At 43.5% G+C, this 12,500-nt stretch overlaps 1 protein-coding gene across 1 annotated transcript; it reads right to left on the bottom strand.

Moving 5' to 3' along the window:
- Positions 1-3,359: 3,359 nt before the first annotated feature.
- LOC125302274 (complement C1q-like protein 2) lies at positions 3,360-5,793 on the bottom strand. Its single transcript, XM_048255385.1, has 3 exons — positions 5,578-5,793; positions 4,360-4,494; positions 3,360-4,233 (listed from the first exon to the last, which is right to left on the bottom strand). Exons 1-3 carry the CDS (start codon positions 5,783-5,785, stop codon positions 3,950-3,952), a joined length of 627 nt encoding a protein of 208 aa, XP_048111342.1. The 5' UTR covers positions 5,786-5,793; the 3' UTR covers positions 3,360-3,949.
- Positions 5,794-12,500: the final 6,707 nt, after the last annotated feature.

Raw genomic sequence — 12,500 nt, 5'->3', positions numbered from 1 at the left:
AGGTCAGCACTATTCACATGTCACGCTGACCTCAATGTTAAATCTGCTGCGATCTCACTCAGCAACACCCCCCTTCACACACACACACACACACACACACACACACAGACACAGACATCCTACCCTGCCGCGATTAGCAACTTTCTTTTGGACGGGCGAGTGATGAAGTGCTCCTCCAGAGAGTGTTCCGTGATGCCGTTTATGAGACGCCGATGTATAAAGATAATGGCCAGAGAATTTCCATGTGCCCCCCACACACACACACACACACACACACACACATACACACACACATACACACACACACACACACACATACACGCACGCACACAGCATCCCAAGCACTCGTGTTGGATATTTTTACATTGCCCGGTTGGCACCGTGCCCTTAGCATATGCTTCAGCCTGATAGTGTGTGTCTATATGCATATGTGTGTGTGTGCGAGTGAGTGTGTGCATGTGTGCATATGTATGTGTGTGTGCGTGGGTTTGTGTGGATTTGAGTATGTTATGTTGTGTGTGTGTGTGTGTGTGTGTGTGTGTGTGTGTGTGTGTGTGTGTGTGTGTGTGTGATGGCGTCCACATCCATGCCCATGTTGGGCCATCTGACCTGGGGGCCAAGTGGGCTGATTCCCTTCCTCAGTCGCCATGTCAGTGTGTCTGTGGGACTCTCAGGGATAAACCTCTCTCTCTCTCTCTCTCGCTCTCTCTCTCTCTCTCTCTCTCTCTCTCTCTCTCAGAGGGGTAAAAATACTCTCTGGTAGCTCCATTGACAGTCAGGCGGGCTGCAAAGGGCAGGCTAATATTGCAGGCAAAAGCAGGCCTCACGTTTCTCGTGTAGGTTTCACTGGCTAATAGGATTAGCTGCATTACCCCCGAGCCTAAGTGCAAGCAGCCGGGTCTCCGCTGAAAACACCCTGCACAGATGGCACCTTTATTTTCCATCCACAAAGGACAGGAGGGAGGGAGAGGGAGAGGGAGAGGGAGGAGAGAGAGGGAGGGAGGAGGAGAGGGAGGAGGGAGAGGAGAAACTAGAGGAGAGGAGAGGGAGGGGGAGGGGAGGGAGGAGGAGGGAGGTGGAGAGGGAGGAGAAACTAGGGGAGAGGGGAGGAGAGAGGAGAAACTAGAGGGAGGGGGGAGGAGGGAGGAGAAGGAGGAGGGAGGGAGGGAGGAGGGGAGGGAGGAGGAAGAGAAGGAGGAGGGGGAGGAGAGGGAGAGGAGTGGAGAGGAGGAGAGGAGAGGAAATGGGAGGGAAGGGGAGGAGAAGAGAGGGGAGGGAAGGGGGAGGAGGAGGAGAGGGAGAGAGGAAGAAGAGGAAGAGGGGAGGAAGGGAAGAGGAGGGAGGAGAGGGGAGGGAAGGGGAGGAGTGGAGAGGAGAAGATGGAGTATGTTGGTATGAAGTGTGAACTTTTCAACCACACACTTTCAAACTTGTCAGATGTCCGGTGTGATCATGTCTGGGCTTGTTCTGTCCTGTCTCTTCCGTGTAAAGAGGAGTGGAGAGGAGGAGAGGAGAGCTCTGTCCTGTCTTTTAAAGATTATATCACTTTGACTGCTGTACACCTGACTGTCTTACAGGCTATATTAGCCCTCCCGCCAATTTGACTATACGATCATCTAATCTACAACACCTACATCTTATAACTTATTTCCTGTAATATATTGTTCTTAAAGTACATTATTTTTTTCTTGTTTGTCAAGCAATTCTATTATGTTTACATTCTTGTTTTTTATAGTCATATTTAATAATAAACAAAGTTCAATCCCTGCACTGTTCACTTTAGCACTACCACCACTGCACACACTCTACAATAACACCTTATCATCGTCAATCCATCACATGGTCAGTCCATATCAGACATTTGTAATTACTTCACAATATGTTTAACTCTGCATTTTTGAATTTCTGTGAGGGATTTTTATGTATGTAAGATATATGTGTGTATGTGTGTTATGGTTGTATAAGCTACTGGATGCCTAAAATTTCCCTCAGGATGAATAAATGATCTATCTATCTATCTATCTATCTATCTATCTATCTATCTATCTTTATCTATCTTTCTATCTATCTATCTATCTAAAGAGGAGAGAGGAAGAGAGGAGGAGAGGAGGGTTCTGTGTTGTCTCTTTCATGTAAAGAGGAGTGGAGATGAGGACAGGAGAGTCCCTTAGCTTTCAGTGTACGTGTAAGAGACTGTGTGTGTGTGTGGAGCATCACAGGCCTGAGCCCCTTTACACACACTGGGACTGCAGATCATCACAGTCACAAGCGTAGTCTTTTAGAGTGGTAGCACAGCTCTGAGTGTGTGTGTGTGTGTGTGTGTGTGTGTGTGTGTGTGTGTGTGCGTGCATGCGTGTGTGCGTGCATATGTATGTATGTATGTATATGTGTGTGTGTGTGTGTCTGTGTGTGTGTGTGTGTCTGTCTGTGTGTGTGTGTGTGTGTTTGTTAAAGTCCCGCCCCATATACAGCCCATCTCCAGCTCCTACATTCTTAATGCTGCAGCAGCATTTACTCAGGATCACCAAAGAGCTGAATTATTCAGGCTCCCCTGTGTTCCGCCCGCCGTGTTCTGTCTTCTGTGTTCCGTGTTCTACACTGGGCCATTTACTCTGGGCTGTGAAAGTGCTGCCCAAGCCTCGACGGATCCTTGTTCTGCACAGTTCTGCAGTTCTAGCAGTGATATTCCCGTCACAGCTCAGGGGTGTGTCAACTCACAGCACTGATATTCATACACACACCCACACACACACACACACACACACACACACACACACAGTTTCCAGACACAAGGAACAGGAACAGTTTACATAGACACAGACCAGGTGGCTGTCCCACTAACTGGCTGGACTCAGTTCCTCAATGTGAGGCCAATGTGGTTTGTGTATCTCAGGGAAAAGCGGAGACACACCACAGTTGTGCCTCCAGACTACTTGCCTCTCTTTGTGAGTGTGTGTGTGTGTGTGTGTGCATGCGTGCGTGTGTGTGTGTGTTACCTTTTTCATTTGTTTATGTTGACAACATGAATCGCATGACACATCAGACCTTACTCAGACCTTACTCTTATCTTAGAAGCCCTTCAAACCCTCTGAGAAAAGAAAACTTTAAACCACACAACCCCACCATGTGTTTAATACATCTGAGAAATTACTCTGATACACATATCTCTTCACTGACATCCATGAAAGCAGAAAGCGATTCATTCAATCCTCTCTGGTGCTGAGGCAAAAGCATCATCAGATCCTTGTTTGCCACAGAATCTGCGATGCATGCTGAGAATATTCTCTCATTGCAGGGGAGCTGACTGCAATAGTGTTGTTAAAACTAAATATGCAAAATGGACAAGAATGCACTATTTATGGAGTTTATATGACATTTATTGTTGTTTGGACAGAACTACACAACAAACAAATCACAACAAACATTTCTTCAAAGTTCAAAAAATGCTAAGCTGGAAATAGAAATGCAAGTATTTTTAAAATGTTTAAGATATTCCAGTGGTGTGTGTGTGTGTGTGTGTGTGTGCAGTGGTGTAGTCTACGTGAGACACAGGACTAAGCAGTATACCCACTTAAAAAGTATCACCATCTCAATATACCCACTTAAATAGGCAAGAATTTGTATTAACATCACAGTCTACCCACTACAGCTAACTACTACATCACAGTATATCCACTACAGCTACACCACTGTTATATCCAGATGTGGTCACAGTAGTACAAAACAAAACCCATTTCTATTTTCTAGCAGTTTGCTCTGATAACTTCATATTCATTCACAGCACATCATTTGGTTGGCTGTGACTGAGTGTGGATAATTTCATATTGTCACACACAACACAGCCCAAGCTTCTAGTTAGCAGAGTGAATAGAGATACGTATTATTTCTGTAAAAGCATAATATAAAGAGACATGCATCTCTAAAGCTGATGTAAATATTGTTGTCAGCATTACATGGTGAAGAGCAGAAAGCCACTGAAGGTGTTGTAGTGCATGCTGTCATCATAGACGATCCGGTTTGCCATAAGTTCCACATACACGCTGTCCCCCACCTCCAGGGCGATGACCACAGCGTTGCTGCCCATGTCGTTTATGTCAGACGATGAGGTGTCCCAGACAGAGGTCAGTCTTTCATCGTTCTTTTTCAGGCTCACAACAGAGTTGGGTTTACTCAGGTTGGTGAACATTGAGAACCGAAAGTAGTACATTCCTTTGACCTGTGCTGTGAAAATGCCTAATAAAAAGAACAATAATAAAAAGAGTGGATTAAATCCCATGAACGTTCATTTGTCTTTCTCCTGTTTCCTCCAAACACACACACACACACACACACACACACAGAGAGAGACCGATACACTACCTGTTGAAGGATTGTAGCAGCTGCCAGTGTTGGAGTACACCTTCTTGTACTGCAGTGGGACTGCAGCGGTAAAAGGTCCAGTGTCTCCAGACCCAGACTCTTTGAGAGTTGCAGAGAAGGCCACGCGTGGAGTACCTAACAGCATCACAGTGCCACACACACCAGAGATCAAACACATTCATACATAAACACAGTAAAGCAGTAAAACACATTGTTATTGAAGGGGCTGTATGTGGGATTGTTTTTGTTTAAAACGTTCCAAAAATGAATTACAGTAGCAAGAGAATGGGAAGAAACAGACTGCCGTTGCTAATAGTGCTTTGAAGACTCGTAGTACACACTGCTCCTTTAAAGTACAAGCCTATGTTACCACTAGTAAGGCTCCTTTAAAGCATAAGTCTATATTACCTGTAGTAAGGCTCCTTTAAAGTATGCTACCTGTAGTAAGGCTCCTTTAAAGTATGCTACCTCTAGTAAGGCTCCTTTAAAGTATGCTACCTCTAGTAAGGCTCTTTTAAAGTATGTTACCTCTATAAGGCTCCTTTAAAGTATGTTACCTGTATCGTAAACGTGCTAATTACCAAACATTTCGTTCGAAAATTCTAAAACAACAATGTTTTTTAATACTTCAAAATAACCTTACATTTTCAGTAGCCATTGATGTGTAGATTTGAACAAAATCTAGTTTGGTTCTTACCGGGGCTTTTACTGCCTGAAATATCCGAGAAATATCCAAGAATTCTCGTCGAATTAAAAATTCCACCGGAGCTCCAAGCGGATTTGTACACGCAGCTGTTTACAGCTCTTGGAGTCACGGTAAAATGTAATTTCTGGTACATAGCTAATTTAGATAAACTTATGGTGTGGGTGCTTGCGTTTCTTTAGGAATCCGCCGTCTTGGTTTGTATAGAAATTAATATTAAGTGACACATACATGTAAGAGGTTGGACATACGTGACGGTTGGTCATATGTGACGTTCCTATAGTAAGGCTCTTTTAAAGTACGTTACCTGTACTAAGGCTCCTCTAAAGTGTTACCTGTAGTAAGGCTCCTCTAAAGTATGTTACCTGTAGTAAGGCTCTTTTAAAGTACGTTACCTGTACTAAGGCTCCTCTAAAGTATGTTACCTGTAGTAAGGCTCCTCTAAAGTATGTTACCTGTAGTAAGGCTCTTTTAAAGTACGTTACCTGTAGTAAGGCTCCTTTAAAGTACGTTACCTGTAGTAAGGCTCCGCAACTCCTTGATTTCCTTTTCAGTGTTCTGCAACTTGGCCTCCAGAAGGGCTATTTTTTCTGCCATGTTTGTGACCTTGAAGGACAGGGAAAAAAGGTCACAGTTACCGGTGAGTTGGTCACCATTTCCATTAGTTTGAGGCTCACACAGATAGCAGCTGCAGGCTAGAACCAGGAGTGCAATGGTCTTCATCCTTGAGGTGTTTAGATCTCTGCTTCTTGAAATGAAAGAAGAGGTCGCTTTTATTTATCTAGCATTGCACAATATACCAGTTTCGGAAATACTGGAAATACCAGTTTCAGGCAATGCCCATTGTAAACAAACCTCCCCTTGTGAGATATTGACATATTAAGTGATTGATAGGCAAGGGGAAAGCACACAATTGCCCAACAAGTGATCGTCTCAACACAATACTTATTTTTCTGGGGCACAGCAGATCAGTACCAGAGACTTTCTAATGAGGAGACACAGCACCCAAAAAATCCTCCATAGAAATGCATGGGGTTTGTTTGTATGGCCGTTGTCAACGCATATCCCACCCCTTCCTGGGCAAAACGTCGACATGTGAATACATTGAGCTAATCATGTGGTGTGATGTGAATACATTAAGCCAATCATATGGTGTGTTGTGAAGACATTGTGCCAATCATGTGTTGTGAACTCGCCACTGGAGCAAGATTGGTGTTGTGAAGCCATTTCTGCCGATAATGATGCCCGATGAGTGCCCAAAAAGCGTTGCGATATGGCTGCCGAGCAGTGATGCCAGTAACGCGTTACTTAGTAAGGCGTTAGTCTATTTTGACCACTTTTTTCAGTAACGAGTAATCTAACGCGCTACTATTTACAAACCAGTAATCAGATTAAAGTTACTTATCTAAGTTATACTGTGCGTTACTATTTTTGTCATTTTCCTTAATAAAGATATATTCTTTGCTTTCTTCTTGTCTTGGGGATTAATGTCATGTAGGCTATGCTCACGTTTTCAGCATGAGCACAATTCACGTGTAAAACCACACAAACGTAAACAATGGAGGGAGAGAGAGAGATACACATTTCATCAGTCATTACTTTGAGTTTGTGTCAGCTAAATGAAAACATTAAGGTACATTGTACATTCTGTGCTGGCGACAAAGTGCTGTCTAGCTAGACATCCCAAGTCTCCCGAAGTTTTGGGAGTCTCTCACATATTGATAGCGGCTTCCTGACGCCCGCAAATTACATAAAATCTCCCGGAACCTAGAGCGAACAAGAGCACGCAAGCCAGACCGGACTTCAAATCGCGTGTGCATATGAGCTTAACGCGCACACAACGGAGAGGGAGAGAGAGAGAGGAGTGGTGCGTTTGTGCCTGAAGCGCATCCAAGACAGAGAGCATCCTGGTCTGTTTTGCTAAATCAACCAATCAGTTTTCAGTGTAAGTGTGCTTATATCTCTTTTCTCCCAAACTTAATTAATCAGTTCAGTCAGTGTATCTAACAGGAGCGTGATGGCAGCGTCAGTGCCCCTCAAAAAGGAACATTTAGGACCCATTTCACATCAGACTACACAAAAGTGTAGGCCTACCCAATTGTCTCAAAAGATTAAAACATAATGATAATCTTGCACACTGCACTGTTTGTAATTGTAACAGCGACTTTAGCATTGCTCACCGTAGGTGAGTTTAACAAGTGTAATTTAATTCGCATATTACTCAGGACTAGCCTATACAAGATGGCTAGTTGCCAAGGCTACATGAAAAACAAATCTACAAAAAATCTACATATTTTACTATAACAATTTCTATCAATAGGCCTTCCTTATTTGGTGTACTTAGACATTATTGAAGAAACATCTGAATTTCAGTATCTAAGTAGGTTAGGTTGGGATGTCTGCTATACATTGCTGTTAAAATGCAGTGAGTATTGGCAAAACCAGTTATCATTTTTATGTTGAGGCGGTGGGGGTGTTGTCGGCAGCTGCTGAAAGTAACTAATAAAGTAACTTGTAATCTAAGTTACTTTTAAAATCAAGTAATCAGTAAAGTAACTAAGTTACTTTTTAAAGGAGTAATCAGTAATCAGATTACTTTTTCAAGGTAACTGTGGCAACACTGCTGCCGAGTGGAGGGACTTGCCTAAAAGGACTTTGTCAGTACCAAGGTATATACTGTATTGTCAGGGTTGCAGGTAAGGTTTGGACCCAAATGTACGACAAGATGCTTGAGGATGAACTCAAAGGAATTTTACTCATAAACCACACAGGAACGTAACAACCATGACTAAACACACAATGACGAAGCAAAGACTGAGATAAACACAAGATCTTAAATACAAAGGAGGAGGAACAAAGGCAAAAGTGGACAAGAAATAAGGTACAACGAGAGCCAGGTGAACACGGGGCTGGAAACCATAATTGTAGAGGAGGATCAGATGAGGGGCGGAGACACAGGCACAGGGAACAGAGACACATGGCAAAACAAACAAAGGAACACATGGCACAGGACACAGGAAGTAAACAAGAGAACACATCGAACTACAAACTAAGAGTCCCAAAACCAAAACAAACTCCAAACCATGACATGTATAAACCAGTACCCCAGTGCTAAGTCATATACTGTATATACCCCAGTACCCCAGTGGGGCACAGCAGATCAGTGCTAAGGCATAATCTGCAGTGCATGTCTGTGTCTGTGTCTGTGTGTGTGTGTGTGTGTGTGTGTGTGTGTTATCGTAATGGTGGTGCTGTCAGCAGCAGCCGGCCGCAGACCCTTCAGGCCGATGCTCCTTCTCTCCTGCTGACGTGGAAAAGCTCTCAGGGATCACAGCGACACTGAGCACGTTCAACAAAGCTGGGCCCACACCTCAACACACCACCCCACCCCAACTCACCCCTAAGAAACACAACAGCTGCTGGGGTGGGATGGGGGGTTGGGCATTGGTACATTCAACTACCCTACGGAGCCATAGGTAAACACATCACCTCTTTCTCTCTCACACACACACACACGCACGCACGCACAGACACACACACACCACACTGGGCAAATGGTGCCATTTGAGGGTGGTAACCTTGCAAAAACAAAAATCCATTTTTCGTTGACTTTATCATTTAATCTGAAGAAGGTCAGGAGAAAAATGTATTGGGCCTGCGCAGGATGTTATGATATAATTATTATCAGAATTGAGGTGAAATTTGTTTATCAAAGATGTACTTTCATTGTAGCCTGGGTTTCCCCATGCTGTCATACACGCACAATTTTATTCATGCTGCTAGGCAGCCTAAATTCCATGGACCAAATGTTCACCTCAACGAAGGAACCAATCACAGAACGGAGGAGGGACATCAAGATATTGATGACACACAGAAGAGGTTATGAGCTACGTACAGACGCATTGAAAGAATGCCCAATAAACGGCTCTGGGCATTCGTAAACCACGTCTCGAATACGAGAAAATGAATGCGTAGTTCCCAGACCCCACCTCAATAAGATGAGGTGTGACGTTAGCTAATCACCGCTTTCATTTGCATAAAGCTCAACAGAGCCCAACTTCTCGACACTTAACTTCGTTTAACTTCTCAACTTCTGCTTAAATGGCCGCGCCGCCTTCCCAAAGTGCATTGCGGAAGCATTAACTACGCCTCACCTCTGTCCATAGAAAATGATCAGGCTATGTTGTCACGGTCTGTTACGGGCTGCTACTTAAATTGACCCAAATGCAGGACAACACACAAAGCGTAGATTCACTTGACTTTAGTTACAGAGTGCAGCACAGGAATATTACAACAATGACACAGAAGGAACATAACAAAACTAGGGGTTTCTATACACAGGGATTTAACAAGGCTAACAAGGCACAGGTGGACAAGAAACAAGGTAAAACAAGAGACAGGTGAACACAGGGCTGGAAATCATAATTAAACTAGCAGACTAATAATGAGGAACAGGTGAGGGGCGGAGACACAGGGAACTAAGACATGGCAAGACAAACAAAGGAGCACATGGCTGACAGGAACTAAAACACAGGGACAGGAAGTACACAGGAGCACATGGCACAGGAGGTAAACAAAGGAGGGACAGGGAACACAGGATCGTTACATATGTGCGCCGTGTGGGTTTGCTATGGCAAGCCAACACTGCCACAATTACGTCTGGTTGTTGCACGTTTCAAGATACAACTGCCGTCAATAGCGGCGTTTTTACAGTTTTTATGCAGCGATTAGAGGCGACGTCGTGATATGCGCCGTAAAATGTGTGAAAACGCGTCGCTTTTTTGCGCCGATCTGAAAGCTATTCAAGAGCGGCGTAGAATACGCCATTGTCTGCACTCTTTTACGCTGTATTTCTGTGCATAAAGACGGCGTTTTCCTCATTTGATAATTTCTCATCCCTCAGCCCCTCCCACAGTCACTAAATTTGAACATATCTTTATGCTGCAAAGTGCTCTAACTTCCCTGTATGTAGTTTGCCATGTTATTTGTTTGGGTAGCCTATCCCGTCTGTGCACTTTGTTGTCATTTTAAATGTGTCTGCCATATATTGTTTCGTCTTTATCAACTGTTCAAATTAGCCTAACGTGAACTGTAACAGTTCAACAAGGAGAACATCTCGAGCTCAATGTATGTGTGAGTTGCTATGGAAACATACTGTACACAGACATCAATTTTAGGAAAAGGGCTGAGTCTGACCTGTCTTCAGCTATTTTGGTACGATTTAGAAGAATACATTTGAGTCATTATAGGCTCTGGTTTATGGAGCAGAATATGAACAAAGCTGTGATTAAAAACAGGAACAGGCCTACATAACAATCGACTAGTGGCTCGTGCTAATTTCCATCCCTGGTGTGGATCAGTGAAACGAACGATAAAAGTAGGCTATAAAAAATACACGAAACAATGCATGCCAGACACATTTAAAATGACAGCATAGTACATACTCTAACGCAAGTTAGAGTTTGGCGAAAGCAGTTTAAATTTAGTGACTGTGGGAGGGGCTGAGGGAGGAGAAAATAAATACGGCGTAAAGAGTGCATACAACGGCGTGCTATATGCCGCTCTTGAATAGCTTCAGAGCGCCGCAAAAAGCACCGCGTTTTCACACATTTTACGGCGCATTTCACGACGTCGCCTCTAATCGCTGCGTAACGTCGCCTCTAATCGCTGCGTAAAAACTGTAAAAACGCCGCTATTGACGGCAGTTGTATCTTGAAACGTGCAACAACCAGACGTAATTGTGGCAGTGTTGGCTTGCCATAGTTTACCGCGAAAATGGACAATGGTTAGGCACAACATGCTAGTGGAGGTATGCTAATGAGCAAAGAGCGTTCTCAAAATAAACCAAGATGGTGCCTGGAGTTCAGTAGATGATCCGAGACAGCCATAATGGCAGATAAACGTCATTTGTTTGCCTTTTTTATGCTTGGATTTTGTGAAAACTACCAAGAAATAGACATTCTAAAAAAGCTGTTATTATTATAACCCTAAAACACGTCTGAAATGCTGTGTGAGCCACTATCTAATGTTAGCAAGTTAGCAAGCAAGTAACTGCCCTCCACTGCTAGTTAACAGCGGTGATTGGTTGTTGACCTGTCAATCGTGACATAAACCTTGTTTTTCATAGTGGAGATGTGTTTAATTTAGTAAACAAGCTTCAAAAAATAAGTATCAACCCATTTTTACACAACTTATATTTGATTATGTCATAGGAACACAAATGGCCCTATTTGCTAAGAGTGACCCGCAGGCTTTCAACCATCACAGGTCAAACATAAAGGCAACCTTGAACTGCTAACATCACTGGATTGAAAATTGCTCTCTGCACCTCAGACTGTTTAAGTTATTGATTTGATTTGAGGGGGTGGAGTGGAAGTCATTACCTCCTGTGTGTTCATGTCCACCTGATGGAGTTCTACACTATAGAGCAGTGGTCCCCAAACTTTTTCTTCCGAGGGCCAGCTTACTATGTCTGGCTCTAAGAGAGGGCCAGAGACTCGGAGTATATCAGTAACCATAAATAGCTTAGTGCTGTGAACATTCAACATTTGAACAAATAATAATAATTATCCCAGAAAGTCCCAGAAAAATGACTTGAATATAAGTTAGTTAGTTATTAACAATTCATTGATAAACTTTTAGAATACTTTGAGCACTGATGCAGTCAGCATAGGCCTCTTACATTGTTTGCAGATAGGCCTACATTTCATTCCGTTTTTGATGGCAAACGCGAAACAGCGCAAAAACAACCACCAGTGGTCAAAAAGAGTATTACATGTGTACTGTTAAGACTCGGCGTAGAGAATGAATGGGGGAAATTGCGGAGGTTATAGTTTGACGATGTCATACTCCCGTGCGGGCCGCTATACCACGGACATGTTTTGGGGGGCCACCCAAAATGAGGTGGCGGGCCGTATCCGGCCCGTGGGCCGTAGTTTGGGGACCACTGCTATAGAGCCTTATATGATTATAGAAATATAAACTCATAGCATAGATGTACATACACACACACACTCTCTCTTAGCACACAATCTTACACAGACACACACATACACACACACACACACACACACACACACACTCTCTCTCTTAGCACACAATCTTACACAGACACACACATACACACACACAGACACAAAGCTTTTAAGCTGACACAGAGTATTGTATTTCAGCATTCATGGAAGTCATCTATGTCCTCCTCAGTGATAAACTTTATCAACAGATATAAGGAGGCTCGCCTACTCCTCCTACAATACTGTACTGTGGTTGGTTGTTCCCAGTGTCACTCATTCCATACAAACCTGTTGTTGTTGTTATTGTTGTTGTTGTTGTGTAACCATTGCCTTTTGTTTACCTTAACGTACACAATGACCTTGTATATCTCTCTATTGATCTCTGTCATTCCAGCCCCCTGTTTGGGTTGCATGTTTGTTGCTTG

This window comes from Alosa alosa, chromosome 10 (assembly GCF_017589495.1).
Source record: "Alosa alosa isolate M-15738 ecotype Scorff River chromosome 10, AALO_Geno_1.1, whole genome shotgun sequence".
Classification (NCBI taxonomy): domain Eukaryota; kingdom Metazoa; phylum Chordata; class Actinopteri; order Clupeiformes; family Clupeidae; genus Alosa; species Alosa alosa.
This window is presented reverse-complemented; position numbering and strand designations above follow the sequence as displayed.